The sequence below is a fragment of the Poromitra crassiceps genome (assembly GCF_964638095.1).
Source record: "Poromitra crassiceps genome assembly, chromosome: 4".
In the NCBI taxonomy this organism is placed as follows: Eukaryota; Metazoa; Chordata; class Actinopteri; order Beryciformes; family Melamphaidae; genus Poromitra; species Poromitra crassiceps.
In genome coordinates, this window is record NC_139626.1 from 37,588,030 (window position 1) to 37,605,541 (window position 17,512).

The 17,512-nt window shown below is 43.3% G+C and overlaps 1 protein-coding gene across 1 annotated transcript in view; it reads left to right on the forward strand.

Annotated features, from left to right (window-relative positions):
- Nucleotides 1–16,688: 16,688 nt before the first annotated feature.
- The window catches only part of fbxo41 (F-box protein 41), a gene marked incomplete at both ends in the record, with an annotated part of 51,456 nt that continues 50,632 nt past the window's right edge, over nt 16,689–17,512 (forward strand). Inside the window, one exon of the mRNA XM_083634484.1 lies at nt 16,689–17,237. Coding sequence (XP_083490610.1) covers nt 16,689–17,237 — 549 coding nt within the window. The remainder of the gene's footprint in view (nt 17,238–17,512) is intronic.

The window sequence follows — 17,512 nt, forward strand, 5'->3', positions numbered from 1 at the left end:
CTGGGGTAACACAATGCGAGATTTCTCCACGTAATTCCCTCGTCTAACTAGAGATAAACCGCTGATTTTTCCTCTCAGGGCGCAGGAGGCAGCGCAGAGCTCTTCTCCTCCTCACACTGTTCCCATGCGAATCCCCCCGAGCAGCACACACACACAGACAGAGCCAGTCGCTCTGCTCTGCTGACTTGATTTCCATAAAAGTTGGCGTTGCTTGTACACAGTGATGATATTATATTAGCCGATATGTTTAGAGAAGCTTTGTCACATTGTCACGTCGTAGTATAGCGTTATATTTTACATGTCCGCTAAACTGCGACGAGATTTGTTTGCTGAAATGTCAGACTGTTGAAAGCCCCCGCCTCTCACTGCTGGTGTGTGCTGCTGCCGCGCGCCCCCGCGGGTGCATGAGAGAGCAGACTGGCCGAGAGAAGTGCTTCTGAAGTCGGACTGATAGCCGCGGAAATGTCAGACTGTGCTCTCTGTGCTCTGAGCACAGAGCTGCTGCTGCTGCTGCTGCTGCTGCGCGCGCGCCCGGAGCTTGGTGCTAGTGCATGAGGTTACAGTACGACTCTCTCCCGCCCGCTCCCGCCTGGCTGGGCTGGAGACAGTGCTTCCAACTCGGACTGATAATATAAACATCATCATTCGAGCTTATCCAGGTAAGATATTAATAAAGTAGTGACACATTCAGCAGGAAACTAACTATAATTAAGACATGTGCCAACTAGGGATGGGCATTTCTAGCAAAAACACTATTCGAAATTCGCTGGCCAAATTCGAATTTAATTCGAATTTCGAAAATAAATAAAAAAATGTAAATTTTTTTTTTTTTTTTTTTTTTTTTTTTTTTTTTTTGTGAGTGAAATGTTGCATTGTCTCCCCTGATTCTAAGTCTACGGCTTTATTAATTAATATAAAAAGCTTCTGCTGTGGATTTTTAGCTCAAACAAGCATTGCACCACTGAAGTAAAGAACATGTTACATGACATTGACATTTTCGAAAATAAAAAACAGTTTTGACAATCATGAGTGGTTCATTAAATATTTAGTAGGCTCAGGTCTGAGTGCCAAAGGGGTGCCAAAGTCACCCCCTCTCCCTCTTCATGGGATTTCATCTGCCATTAATTTTTCCATAAACCTTGCTTAAAATGCTTATAAAAATTGTTTTACTTGCTCAAACCAAGCGATTTGACTATACTTAGAATCAGGGGAGACAATGCAACATTTCACTCAAAAAAATTTTTTTTTTTTTTTTTTTTTTTTTTTCGAATTTCGAATTTCAATAATAAAAGTCGACCTTGATAATAACAACGATTATTCGAAAATTCGAAATTCGATGCCCATCCCTAGTGCCAACTTTGACGACGTTTGGTTCAGTATTTTAAGAGCAAACTTCAATAGGAATAGGCTTGGAGTTCTGAGGAGCCGAAAGGGTACAGGGGGGGTAGGGGAGTAATTATCTTGAAATCCCATAGTCTTTGGGGACAACCTGACGTCAGGTTGTACCAAATCTCCCATTCATTTGAGAAAAAAAAAAAAGCAGTGTTGGACCCTTAGAGGGCGCTTATGCCAGATATGCTGCTGAAAAATTATACAAATGGTAAAATGGCAACAGTTTGGTGTCAAATGTGGAAATTCTGACCAGAATTCTTCACACATCACCCCCAAAGTCATATATATTGGTTAAAAGCTGAAAAAAAGTGTTTTGGAGGTAAGTTCTCCTTTAAGCTAAAATATCAGAGCAATTTAAATCTGTTATTAAACCTTTCAGTTTATTATCGGACCTATTCTCCCTAGCTTTCCATCCACCTGTTACTCTGCCATCTGTCCTGTCTGACCCACTGACTCATTCTGTTTTCATGGGGGTTTGGGGGGGACCGGGTCAGTGTTCCATCAGCAAACGAGAGTCCATGTCAGGCAAAACAGTTAAAAGTACCAAAGTGAAAGTAAAATGATTGCTTTACTTTTCGCCCCCCCCCCCTTTGAAATAGCTTAAAATGCACTCTGACAATGCTGTTAAACTGCCTGTTGTTGTGTTGAAATGCACCACATTACCTGGGAGAGTTAATGTTTGCTAATCCTGGCTATATGCACATGAATTCCATTCTAAACTTTGGGGTCCTGGTACTCTGACTGGTTTCTCTCAAAAAACGAAGTACTCGTGCCCCTGGTATTCCAGCGGAGAACCAGGGAGAGGGGGGTCGCTCTGTGCACACTGGCCCAGCTCCGTCTTCCGCGCAGGGCCGATGGATGATGCGTGATGCAGACATACACTTAACACTTTCAGTGCCACGGCCCTTGGGCAAAAGGTTGCTTGCTGTGCCACATAGGCCGCAATGCATTTTAAAACAGTCATATAATTTTTTTAATAATTACTATGTAAACACTGAACACGCACAAATAACGATGAGACTCTCTTCTATCACCTGCAAAAAAAAGTTTATTGATCCCATTTTCCGTTCTTTAGTTATGAGCCGGAGAAGATAGCCTGATTGAACGAAAAACATACCTTTTTTTCTACGAGCTGAGATAACGAGCCTTTTGTGAAATTAAACATTTCAAGCACATCTCTGACTCTGAAGCTAATTTTCTGATGTCTGGGTCTGTCTGGGTGAAGTGTATGCTGCTCTGCTGCTCTCCGTGCTCCCCCCCCCCCCCCCCCCTCAACTGCACACGCCTCCTGGGTGTGTCTTATGTGCCTGGTGGCTCTCAGTCTCTGCTGAGTTTGCTGCGCACACACAGTGAATGGTGCGCGATATTCAGCTTTTTGGCTCCGCGTGTGTTTGTCACGGGCTGGCATGCTTCCAGTTCGGAATAATAATGCTGATTATGTCAATGTGCTGTTGCAGCGTACATGAAGGTGCTCAGTTGTGACAGCGGATGCTGCTGCTCTGGGCACAGCTGGCGTTGTGCTCGTTGTGCTTCTGCACGTCGATGCATACGGACGGATGCGATGCGATTTCCTCCTTTTTCCCAGTGACTATTTCTGTGTGTTTGGCTCCCTTTTCTCTGATCAGGAGAGTGCTGTCGCCACCTAATGGGTTTGTAAAATAGGTTATCGACCTCCAATAGCTACAATATTGTTAGAGGCGACGTAAGAAGCTTAGATCGACACCCCCCCGTCAAAAAAACAATTTGGAGTTATGACGCCATTTGGCGTCGCTGGCACTGTACGGTAAATTTCTAATGACGCCATATGGCGTCGCTGGCACTGAACGTGTTAACAAGTTAACTAAGAGAAGAAGACAATTGCTCGAGTGACATCACACATCACTTCACACACACACCCTCTTCTTCCTTGTTGCCTCGATCCTAGTCTGACTGGCTTGAAGCAGCCTGGTGGACTTAGCTCTCCCATTGATGCCGACCATTACAGTCGGTGCCGGAAGGAAATCCCATTCCGCTCCCTGCAAGCTCTGCAATCGGCTCCGACCCGCTCTGACTGACCGGCTGCCTGCGACCATATATGGATTTCCTTTCCACTCTCCGTGTCGAATCTGCGGATCTCAAATGCCTCTGCCAACCACTTTGAAACAATAACAACAGCAGCGCGAGCCGCTAGCTCGTTGCTGCACGCTGAAAACCATTGATGTGGATTGTGCAATGAAGCCAGCCTGCATCGTCCTTTGAGTGGATAGCTGTAAAGGTATTAAACAGTGCCTTTTCCCCCGCCAGTCCACACTGAAGCTATTATACCATGCAGCCAGCTTTGTAGGGAGAGAGTCTGGCAAGCGAGACTACCTCGATCCAGACCCAAATCTCGGGGGACATCACAGTTGTGCAAAATTGCAAATACATTTCTCTCTCACACACACACACACACACACACACACACACACACACACACACACACACACACACACACACACACACACACACACACACACACCCGACTGACATCACCACAAATTGTGACTTAAGATAAGATCACAGTTTCTCGAGTGACATCAATAGGCAAAAGGCCTATTTCACACACAAGATGGCCCCCACCCCGGATATGTTAGTGCGCACTTCCGCTATCTCTGCTAGCTGTATTTGTCCATTCATTCGCCCTTATCCGATAACAATAGCTCGGTGTAAAAGCAGTCAGGCATGTAGTGTGCCGTTTTGTTGATATTCAAAGAAGAAACGTCATTATTTATCATTTCATGGGTTTCGTACCGAGGAAAAGTAAAAAACAAGATGGATTTTGGCTTTAGAAGGGATGAGGCCCACCATTTGGGAACCACTGATACTGTACTACAGTATCTTGGAGGCAGACGGGACAGTGTGTGAACCCCCCCCCCCCCCCCCCTCCCCCACACACACACACACACACACACACACACACACACACATGCACGCACACACGCACGCACACACACACTGCCAATCCACATTGAAACAACATTACAGATAATTCTCTGGGATGCCACCGCTGCGTTCCATTGGCAGGATGTGACATGTAGCTACCGAGCAGCCTCACTTCCTGTCTCCTGCCCAATTAAATACATCACTTAGGCTGCATTCCGTTCATCAAGTAAGTCCCAACGAAGTGGACTGCACAGGCTATTCGTCCATGTCAACCAAGAATCCAAACCGCAGGCAGCCAACATGTTCGGTTCAAAGGGAACTGTGCACGATGTAGGGAAGAAGTGAACAATGCTACTTCACTTGGGCGCAAGTTGAGACGCAAGATTTCCCATCAGTCATTGCTCATTGCGCCTCGCTGCCGAGCAGCAGTGGGGGGGAAAAAGCAGTGAGGAGGAGTTGAGGCTCTGGCATTTTTGCAGCTCGTCTCTCTGGTCTTTCCCTCAGAAGTGGAGGTTTCCCGCGGTGACAACAGGTGCGCGAGACCGATCGTGCACCATTCATAATTAAGAATATCATCAAAGTTCACGATATTAATATTACATAATAATATTAGGTAAATAATCAACATATAATATTGCATAACAATCTGCATAAAACAATCTGCATATTATTAATCTCTTTTAGCAATGACACCATGCATCTTGTAAATCAAATCACTTTTATTCACAGGTGCCATACATTTCAATAGAACAACATGGGTTTTTGTTTCATATTAATATTACATACATGATCGGCTATCAATATAGCAGCAGTCACCACAGGGCGACGCACAGAGGAAGCGCAACTCTTGACGTCGGTGACGTTGCAGGGTGTTCCGAATAGAGGAATTTTGTCGAGGGAAGTTCCCTTAACCGACGTTCCCTGAGCAGGGAGCAGGGAATACAGTGTGAAGTCCCCTGTGGAACGGAATGCAGCCACTGTATGTGACTGAAAGCCTCCTTTAATAAGTGGGCATGACTTGCCAGTTAGCCCAGTACACTCCCTACTTCACCCTCACCACACTTCTAATAACAGTCTCCTGCCTCATGGGTGCCTTGGTGGGGATTGCCCGTGTACATGCTAAGAAGGGCCAATGTCTGCGCGTGCTTCACTCACTAATAGATGTTGTAGAGAGCCAAAGTGAACGTCACTTCCTGCTTCAGCACTGTACCAGACATTTTCATCCGCCATTTATTTTCCCATAGACATTTAGTAAAATGCTTATAAAAAATAGTTTTACTTGATCAAACCAAACGGTTCAGCTATATTTAGAATCAGGAGAGAAGACCAAAACCTAAAAAAACAAAACCGCATTAAATCTTTTTTTTTATTTTTTATGTTTTGGTCCATGTGATATGTTTAAGTGGTCTCTCCTGTTTCTAAATATATCTGAACCATTTGGTTATGAGTCTGTTCTGGTTAATGTGCTTGGTCTTTGAACCATTGCCCATAGGATTGCTGCTTGCAAGACAAATCTACTGAACAAGAAGCAGGTCAAATTGTACATTACGGTACTTGTGTCATATACTGTGATTGCTTGGATGAGGTACAGTATTCTGCGATACTAGCAAGTGATAGTGATAGTCACACTAGGATTCATGTGGCATAGGGTCCAGCAACACTAGACATTATTATGGAGGACGATTTGGGCAGAGCCTTAGGCGTTTGTGAACAAACTGTTTGTAGTAGAGTGCTCTGAAGGGTGAAAGCAGAGTCTAATCTGTTCTGTTTCACATCGTGTAGGAGCAGTCCATTGAAAAACGTTCTTACCCACATAATAAAATTAACCAGTTCCCACAAGTGCCATTTTTTAAATAGAAATTACAGTAATAGCTACTGTCCAATATAAAATGACTATACATAATTTGTTTGAAGCAAGACTCGCACCAGGCTCAGTATCAGATGGGCGTGTTTCAGCAACAAATACACACACACACACACACACACACACACACACACACACACACACACACACACACACACACACACACACACACACCAACTTTGCAGCAGAGTGCACAGTCGTGCCCAGCTGTTGTTTGACATCCAAAGACTTTAGATCATAGGCAAACCAAATAATCGACGGATGTATTTAGTGTTTTTGTTGGCCTGTCATGATGTTAGTCCAGCTGACTAAATATTTGTCTGTATCTTCTATCAACAGAGGAACTGTACCTCACAAACACCCAAATGACCCGACCCGAGTGATTCTATAGACTGTTGCGGTTTTTGTCCGAGACCCATCTAGACCCAAAGGCCCATTGAGCCTCATTGATTGGCTGTCAGAGACAGTGGATTATACTGTTCAACTCAGCGCTGTTGTGGTTACACGGGGACAACAAGACACATCGCTGTCAATTCCACAGTCAATATCGTCCGTAATGAGCTGAACCCCACCAGCCTTTTAATTGCGACTGGCCTGGTGTCAGACGGACCCGAGGATCTGGTCTGGTGTGAGAGATCGTTTAGCGCAGGATCTTTGCGCTGACTCTTTCAACTCGCTCTTGCTTAATTAGAGAAACTGATGCACGGGAAACGGCAGTGTGTGAAAGCCACCGTGCCAAATTAATTGGATTTAATAAACCAGGGGCATCAATTGCAGGCTAATTGGCTGAACGTGGCGATGCAATGTTCTTCGCTACGGCCCAACTGTTGGTGCTCAGCGTCTATGGCCTTAGTAGCAGATGGAAATAATTCATGTAAAACGTCTCTATCCCTGACCCCGCTTAATTATATAACATGTTGATAGTCACATGGTATGCTTTCTCTTTTTTCAGTTATCTCTTCAGTCATTACCAGGACATAGTTAGAAATGTCAGAATGTCAGAATTCGAGGCTTGCAAGGAACTGAAGATGCAAGGGTTGTGTGTGTGTGTGTGTGTGTGTGTGTGTGTGTGTGTGTGTGTGTGTGTACTGTAGTTCAGTGGTTCCCAACCTACGGTACGCGTACCGTAGGTGGTACTTGCGCCCCCTGCTGGTGGTACTTGGAAGGCTCTGTGAAAATTATTATTATTATTATTTTTTTTTAAAGTTTTTGTGCAAAATCCATGGTGGTCATTAGTAGTAGTTTTCAAACATGTGAAAGTGAAATAATAATAATAATTATTAATATTATTGGCAGTGTTTCTCAAGGTAGGTGGTACTTGCGCCCCCCCCCCTGCTGGTGGTACTTGATCCCTGGAATCCCAATGTTTAAATTATGAAATAAACCCAACTTTAAAATCAATTGTAAAACATGTTTATCTATCAGAATAATACTACGAATGAAAATAAACTTGTGATCATTGAAATTGAGGTTTATTTTGTTGTCTTGAGATTTAGAAACAAATATTTGTTTCTGACGGACACTATACCTGTTGCGCATGCACAATTACCTGCCCGCCCTGCATGGTTACACAAGTGGTGAACAAAGACGAGGAGGGATGCTAAAGTGGATCAAAACGGGAGGGAATCGTAAAAGAGCTGTAGTAGAGGAGAGCAGCAACGATGAAGCACAAGGAGGTGAAGACAGCAGTCAACCCAGCACAAGTGCAGCTGCTGCAGGTTGCACATAGGCTGCAGGTTGGAATAAATTTGCCTCCTGCGTGAACTGTGCATAGCTGAAAAGACTGTATTTTAACGTCGGTCATATGGTGGTACTTGGAGAGCCAACTACGGTACTTTCTCAGGTGGTACTTGGTGTAAAAAGGTTGGGAACCACTGCTGTAGTTGATATCCCTTGTGTAGGACTTATATCCCTCAAGGAAGCATTATTGGTCTTTTGTTATTTTTGTTATACTAGTGCATGCCCGTTCCCCCCATTCACCACCCCGTGGGCACAAGGCCACATGCCAGGGCACAAAGGCAATTGCTCAATTGAAATCGTGAAAAGCGATTTTTCTGAAATGTGTTAAGATGATTAAATTAAGAAGAAATTCCACTCAGTAGGCAGTAGGGCTGTGGCGATTCACTTATCTCCCGATTCGATACTATCACGATTCTTGGGTGCCGATTCGATTTATATTGCGATTCTTAAGTATTGCGATTCTACGATTATTGCGATTCGATATTACGATTTATTGCGATTTTTGTTTATTTTTTTCTTTTATTTTTTCAGTTTGTTTGCTTTTTTACACTAGATTAGAACATGGTAAAAGTTGAATCATACACTAGAGACTGTATATTATATATCATGAGTAGGGCTGGGCGATATAGTTAAAAACAGGGGCGGACTGGGATCATAATTCAGGCCGGGCATTAGATACCAAGCAGGCCAGGCCGATATGGGCCAACGCGCGTGAAATTTGGGCCGTTTGAAGCCAGATTTGGGCCGTTTGAAGTCCAATTTTACAATGAGATGCACCCACTTTAACCCTGAAGTGTAATTATTACTTCAGACTAACTAATAAAGTAATAAAACCACTAGTAAACCAGTAGGCGGCGCCTGGCCTGCTGTTCAGTGAGTGGCCTGACTGCAAGCACCCAATTTTTTTTTTTTTTTTTTTTTTTTAAATTTGCGATTATCGATTCTGGAATAAAAGATCGATCCAAAAAATCGTGACATTAAAAATCGCGATACTTAGGTGAATCGATTTTTTCCCCCACCCCTAGTAGGCAGGCATGTGCCAGACAATTAAATGATAAACTGGAATAAAGAAATAAAGTCCACACACTGAAAAGTCAAGCTCCCGGTCAGTTTAAACTAAAACTGACATTTAAAACTGACAAACTGACCGGGAGCAGGCTGCTAGCAGGGCACTGCCAAGGTGGCCTTAGGGATTTCAGGGCATCACGGCCAGAGGGAGGGGCAATGGAGGCCATGGCCTCGTGGCCTCCATGTAATTCCCACCCTGGTGGTGCATTGTTATCAACTGTTATTGCTACAATGGCTAGCCTGGCTGGCTGGTATTCCAACTTATAGCCTATATTATCTGTTTATTGGGCTTAAAAACAATAGACAGTATCATCCTATCAAATCGGTGCCAGAGATGGGGACTTGGACTTGAGTCATACTTAAACTCGTGCACACACAGTGATTTGAGACTTGTCCTCAAAGACTTGACTTGAGATTTGGGACCTGTGATTTTTTTATTTTTTTATTTGGCGCATTAACATTAAGGGAATGTCTAATAATAATGTCAACTAATCAATGCTGATACTGTATTTTAATAGATAAGGGAGTGAGTGAGGATAATACAGTAGCCTACATGCTTTGAATTCCTTAGTTTTAGCTATGCTGTGTTTTAAGCAGACATGATGGCATGCAGCAGATGATAGAATGCTCATAAGCAGTGGTGGAAATGGCCGGGTTTTACTCTGGGAACCCTACTGCTAATAAATGGGAAGCTATCAGGCGTTAGAGTAGGTGTTAAGTACCGTTTCTGGCTGGTATTCCGACTTATATATTATCTGTTTATTGGGCTTAAAAGCAATAGACAGTATCATCATATCAAATCAGTGTCATCCAGAGATGGGGACTTGGACTTGAGTCATACTTAACTTGTGCACACACAGTGATTTGAGACTTGTCCTCAAAGACTTGTGACTTGACTTGATATTTGGGACCTGTGAAAGTATTATTTTTTAATTTCTAATAATGTCAACAACTAATCAATGCTGATACTGTATTTTAATAGATAGGGGAGTGAGTGAGGATAATACAGTAGCCTACATGCTTTGAATTCCTTAGTTTTAGCTATGCCATGTTTAGCTATCAGACGTTAGAGTAGGTGTTAAGTAGCCTACCTTCTGTTCTATTAAAAAATAGCGTTATACACGGTTAATGACAATAAAAAACCCTCTGCTGTCTGCAGACGTGAAGGGAAAGCGGATGAGAGATGTGTTTAAATCGAGAACGTTACTGTGACTGACAGCTGCAACGCTATCAACAATATGACGCTGATAGAAAGACGCATGGAAATTGAATTTTGGGCTATTTTAATACAATCGCAAATATTGGTAATGTTACCCAGCTCTGTTGATGGCTAGCTCTTCCTAGCTAACGTTAGCTGCCAGTCAGTGCCTGCTATAGTATAGTCAATAATACACTGTTGATATCTAACGTTGCATACCCAAATGCCAGGCGATCTGAAGGCAGACATTTCTCTCTTGATTGTGTAGCCTACTTAGCAGTGAAAAAGCATCACGTTACGCTTTTGGAACCTTATGGTTGCAGAGATGTCTCGCGTTGAGGCTACTACAACGCTATCAACAATGTGACCACGCAGCCGTAAAGTACAGTATAACGCTGATATAAAGACACAATTTCAGGCTATTTACAATCGCAAATATAGGTAATGTTACGCTTTTGAAGAGCTCTTCCTAATCCTAGCTAACGTTAGCTGCCTGCTATAGTCAATACACTTCTGAGACATAACGTTGCATACCCAAATGCCAGCCGATCTGAAGGCAGAAATCTCTCTGATTGTGTACTGTGAAATTGTGTAGGCCTACTGGCGTTGAGGCTACAACGCTATCAACAATGTGACCACGCAGCCGTAAAGTAATGACGCTGATAGAAAGACATGTGGAAATTTAATTTCAGGCTATTTTAATACAATCGCAAATATTGGTAACATTACGCTTTTGAAGAGCTCTTCCTAGCTAACATTAGCTGCGCCTGCCTGCCGTCAATACACTGATCATACGTAACGTTGCATACCCAAATGCCAGCCGATCTGAAGGCAGAAATCTCTCTCTGATTGTGTGCTGTGAAATTGTGTACTGATTGTGTGCAGTGAAAAATCGTCTTTTAGTCTGTCTCAGCGGTCTCCGTGTCGGCTCAAAACAGCGTCTCAGTTACTGACCAGAAACTCACATGGTGACGTCACGCGATGTTTTGTTTGTGCTGAGATACATCTAATTGCAGCGCCGCAGAGCCAGCTGGCTACGCCTCTTGACACGGTCTGGCTACGCCTCTTGACACGGTCTGGCTACGCCTCTTGACACGGTCTGGCTACGCCTCTTGACACGGTCTGGCTACGCCTCTTGACACGGTCTGGTATACACATCACCCTTCAAAATAAAATACTCGTTATTTTTCTCTTGATTTAAAGAATTACAAGAACAATTATGCTTTCTATCTTCCACACTGAGCGTAGTTAGGCTCGTTTTCAACTCACCCAACACATTTTGTTTTTCATACTGTATATTTTATGGATTTGGAAAATGTTTCTAAATCATTTTTAAAGGTTGTAGACAGAGTAGAGTTTTGCTATACAGTATTTACATTTCTGTATAAAATATTTGGTCAAAATAATTACATTGTTCATTAAAAATTATTTTTTTTTACCTTCAATGAATATTCAAAATTTGACAGTTTCAAGTATAAATGGTGGTAGTGCATCAATGCTATATTTAATCCATAAATAAAAATAAATAATAAAAAAATAAAAAAATAAATACATACATAAATACAAAATAAATGAATAAATAAAAATAAATAAATAATAGGCTACAAAAAATAAAAAATAAAAATACATAGCTAAAAAAAAAAATCAATAAAGTCTCTGCCTTTATACACTGTTCTCAAACTTTTTCATGTCAAGGTCCCCTAAACTAAAACAAATTAGACCACATGGACCCTCATTCGATTATTTGATCAGGGTCCCCCATCTGATATTAGATGTTTTATTAGGAGATAGTGTGTGGCACCCATGGCCAACATTCTGTCATTGTCAACACAAAAACAGCCCTATATTGCAGCAGACAGACAGACAGACAGACAGACAGACAGACGGGGATCACAGACAAAGCTGTCTGTAGCAGGGCTGAGCAAGTGGACCTGGCTGAAATATCAGTTCTGGAATGAAGGTGAGTAACGTTATTTCGGTATGTTTTATGTTTGTCATTTTTATGTTGTCCTCTCCATGTGGCCATGCTTGCAAACTTATATCAGCTATAACAGATGTGTATGTTACATTAATGTGCTTTCAACAGGTAGACAGACAGTCAATATCCTACTTTCTGACTTTCTGTCTGTCTGCTCGACTGTCTCACTGTCTGCCTGTCTACCTGACTGACTGTTGTCAGACTGACTGCCTGTCTACCTGTCTGTCTGTCTGCCTGACTGTCTCACTGTCTGCCTGTCTACCTGACTGTCAGTGTCTGAACTGACTGTGTGTTTCACTGTCTGTCTACCTGACTGACTGATGTCTGTCTGTCACTGACTGACTGACTGTCTGTCAGACTGTCTACCTGACTGACTGACTGACCGACCGTCTGTCTGTCTAATTGTCTGCCTGACTGTCTCACTGTCTGCCTGTCTATCAGACTGACTGCCTGTCTACCTGACTGTCTGTCTACCTGACTGACCGTCTGTCTGTCTCACTGTCTGCCTGACTCTCTCACTGTCTGCCTGTCTACCTGACTGACTGTCTCACTGTCTGCCTGACTGTCTGCCTGTCCCACTGTCTGTCAGTGTCTGAACTGACTGTGTGTTTCACTGTCTGCCTGTCTACCTGACTGACTGATGTCTGTCTGTCTGCCACTGACTGACTGACTGACTGACTGTCACACTGGATGTTATGTAAGAGTGAGACAGACAGACGGTCAGTCAGGTAGACAGACAGTCAGGTAGACAGGCAGTCAGTCTGATAGACAGGCAGACAGTTAGACAGTCAGGCAGACAATTAGACAGACAGACAGTCAGTCAGTCAGTGACAGACAGACATCAGTCAGTCAGGTAGACAGACAGTGAAACACACAGTCAGTTCAGACACTGACAGTCAGGTAGACAGGCAGACAGTGAGACAGTCAGGCAGACAGACAGACAGGTAGACAGGCAGTCAGTCTGACAACAGTCAGTCAGGTAGACAGGCAGACAGTGAGACAGTCAGGCAGACAGACAGACAGGTAGACAGGCAGTCAGTCTGACAACAGTCAGTCAGGTAGACAGGCAGACAGTGAGACAGTCGAGCAGACAGACAGAAAGTCGGAAAGTAGGATATTGACTGTCTGTCTACCTGTTGAAAGCACATTAATGTAACATACACATCTGTTATAGCTGATATAAGTTTGCAAGCATGGCCACATGGAGAGGACAACATAAAAATGACAAACATAAAACATACCGAAATAACGTTACTCAACTTCATTCCAGAACTGATATTTCAGCCAGGTCCACTTGCTCAGCCCTGCTACAGACAGCTTTGTCTGTGATCCCCGTCTGTCTGTCTGTCTGTCTGTCTGTCTGCTGCAATATAGGGCTGTTTTTGTGTTGACAATGACAGAATGTTGGCCATGGGTGCCACACACTATCTCCTAATAAAACATCTAATATCAGATGGGGGACCCCTGGATTAAATATAGCATTGATGCACTACCACCATTTATACTTGAAACTGTCAAATTTTGAATATTCATTGAAGGTAAAAAATAATAATTTTTAATGAACAATGTAATTATTTTGACCAAATATTTTATACAGAAATGTAAATACTGTATAGCAAAACTCTACTCTGTCTACAACCTTTAAAAATGATTTAGAAACATTTTCCAAATCCATAAAAGATACAGTATGAAAAACAAAATGTGTTGGGTGAGTTGAAAACGAGCCTAACTACGCTCAGTGTGGAAGATAGAAAGCATAATTGTTCTTGTAATTCTTTAAATCAAGAGAAAAATAACGAGTATTTTATTTTGAAGGGTGATGTGTATACCAGACCGTGTCAAGAGGCGTAGCCAGACCGTGTCAAGAGGCGTAGCCAGACCGTGTCAAGAGGCGTAGCCAGACCGTGTCAAGAGGCGTAGCCAGCTGGCTCTGCGGCGCTGCAATTAGATGATGTTGTTTGTGCTCATGGTCGCTCCACCCAGTTTCACAACAGCTCCAGAGAGGAGCGTTCGTTTCATGTCCAGGTGGGCGGAGTAGAAGTTAACACCAATTTATTCATAGTAATTATTCATATTGTCCAAACTGTACAAAAACAGTGCTCTGCACTCCGTCAGGTCCGCGTTGACACACCACGCAAGTTTGAAGTCGATCCGACCAACGGTTCTCGAGATACGCGAAGGACAGAGAGAGAGACAGACAGAGAGACAGACAGACAGACAGACGCTCTTCCAATTATTAGATAGATATTAATGACATGGAGTCAGCCTGTTCATGTCCGTTATTTCTGTATGCTGATGATTCCGCCTTGTTTGTAACCGGAGAGTGCTTAGAATCAGTCAGACTATCACTTAGTAAAGAGCTTCTAAATGTAAGCGCATGGCTATGCAACAATAAGTTATCTCTGCACTTATTAGGAAAATCTGAATGTATTGTTTTTGGAACAAAGCATAAATTAAGGGACCAACCCAGTTTTTCGGTAGAATATATGGTATTAAGTTACAGGAAAAGTGTATGTGTGTGTAACGTATCTGGGATATCAATTGGATCAGTGTATGACGAGTGAAGCTATGGCCCTCTCTGTCATTGGGAAAATTCACTCAAGGACAATGTATTGGTCAAGAATATCTAAGTTCCTTGACAAGAAGACCATGAGGATATTAGCTACCACTTTAATTCAATGACACTATGTGTGGTATAACTAAAAGCCCAACCCATTTTAGAGAGTTAAATTGACTCCCTGTTGAAGGTACTGCAGAGTTCAACAGCTAAAACTTATCATGGTCTATAAAATATTGCATGATCAAATTGTCCAAACTATTTTGCTAAGTACTTCCAGTTTGTTCGGGACACTCATAGCCTGAACACGAGAGCTAGCATAGCGAACTTGAAACTACCCAATCTGAAAAGCAAAGTTGGGAGAAGTACATTCCTCTATACCGGGGGAGAGGAGTGGCACAAGATCCCTAACTACAATTAAATCTGCAAATTCTCTGAATGGTTTTAAAAACCTTCTGAAAAAAATATTGCTGAGTAAACTAGAGTAATGTGCGAGACTTCTGTTGGAATGGTTATTGATTTGAACTTGTGTGTTTTTGTTGATTGTACTATGGTTTATTTGATGTTATGTAAAATATGTAAAATAAGCTTTTAGCTTCAGCCCATACCTTTTTTTGGTCAAGATCTATGTAAAATGTGTTATGTCTATTGTTTTGATTATATGAACATAGAGGGTATTGTACATAGTGTTTGGATGACCAAAAATAAAAATCTGCAAATCAATCAATCAATCAATGTATGTCCTGTTTTTATAAGACCAGGGACCATGTTGGAAATAAGTGTAACAGGTCTATCCCTTGGATGTTGTCTGCTATATCCATGAATAAAGTCAATCAGTCAATCAGTCAATCAATCAATCAAGCATGGTCCAGCCTGACCACCTCATAGACTTCAGACATTGATATGGAAAATGCCGTCAGCATTCACAAGCTCTCACACTAATGGATCCATTTGCCCTTTCCCCCACGCTTCTCTTCCTTTCAGAATAAGAGTGCAGATTTGAGAGCAGTTTGCTTCTTCAGCTATAGTGAAGTTTAGGTTTCATGTTTCCTGACCACTGACCTTGGATCAATATTCGCACTTTAAAGAGTTGAGACGTAGCAGGCCCTAATGTGTGCCTGTCCAGTCAGCAGGAGTAGCACATACTGTAGTGAGGACTAAGTGAAGGGAGGAGGACTAGGCTATGGGACCATCATCTGGATTCTTCTGGAAGAGTTCCTATGTTCTCATATCATATCCTATTGTTAATTATATTTTGAAACCACTTATGCCATTTATCTCAAGCTCATTCATTCCTATTCAATTCCAATTAACATACAAAACAGGTTCAAATCAAGATGTCCAATTGATGTGCTGCTATGCCAACATCACCACTGAGGAGATAAGATATGCCTTTTATTTTCTCAGCAGTAATTCATCGCCCACTTGACTTTGCCGCACTGAAATGCCAGATATGTTTCTAAAAATAATTTCGGCCTGTCAGTTTTCCCCTAAAAGATTGCTTTGCAGCTATGCAGCAGGTTACATTAGGCACAACCCTTATCCATTTCATTTGAACAATCCTTTCTGCATTATTCCCTTGGTTTGGTTCATTCTCAGCTGTATTATTTTATACCAAAAGGAGCCATTCTAAGTATGTCGCATTTAACCTGTCATCTGTATTTCTCTCTCTGTGTGTTTTTAGGACCTCAGGCAGGGGAACCAGAAGAGAAGCAGTTGTGAAGAAAACAGTAAGAACTCATGAAACGTGTGACGCAAGAAAATGTGTGGATGTGAACGTCGCCACTATGTGTGGTTCTGTGATTGAGCTGGGCTCCTCCGTCGCACGTGGGATCTCTCTGGGTCCTACCACCTTCCACTAAACTGCTCTACTGCTCCGTTTTCACCATGAGAGGATCCGTCTGGCGCTCGGCCACCGTGCCCTCGTCCCGGCGCTACCGTTGTGCTGCGTGAGCCCCCCCCCCGACTCCTCCGGCGGTTATTGCACGGAATGGCCTCTCTGGACCTGCCATACCGCTGTCCTCGGTGCGGGGAGCACAAGCGCTTCCGAAGCCTGTCGTCCTTACGCGCCCACCTGGAGTACAACCACACGTACGAGACGCTCTACGTCCTCTCCAAGTCCAACAGTGTGTGCGACGCCGCCGCTCTGCTCCCCCTGGTGGCCGAGGGAGCCCTCCTCACGCCCGGCAACAACAACGACCCTTTCGAGCCGCTTCGACCCTCCGCATTTAAGGAGCGACGCTTCCCCTGCCGCGAGCTTCCCTGCCCGGACGACCTGGGTTTGAGCCCGGCTATCTCCAACGCCCCGGCCCGGTACATCCCCAATGTGGAGTTTCCCCTAGGGGAGATTTTCATGAAGAAAGCCATGACCTCCGCTGACCCGGGTCCCCATGGAAACTCCAGTACCGCTGTGGCAGTGGCGGCTAACGTAGCGGCCAGCGCAGTGGAGGCGGCCTACGAGGAAGGCCTCGCCAGGCTGAAGGCACGGGCGTTTGAGCGACTGGAGATGGACGAGAGGCTGGAGAAACTGTCTGAAGAGGTAATTGGGATCATTATAGTCATTATGGTCGTGGAGAGTCACCGCATCTTTATGTTTGTATTGAGATCCAGTCTTTGAAAACCCATGATATGACCTCCCATTACTTTTACATCCCGGACAATACTCTACTTTGCCATTACCTCGTGCTGCACTAGTAGGCGTAAAATAGACATTTCTAACCAATAAAACCATTAAAACCAGTGGCTTTATTCTTTGAAATGATCTCTTATTGCATTATCTCCCCAACAGGAAATGCATCGGATCCAGGAAGTAAA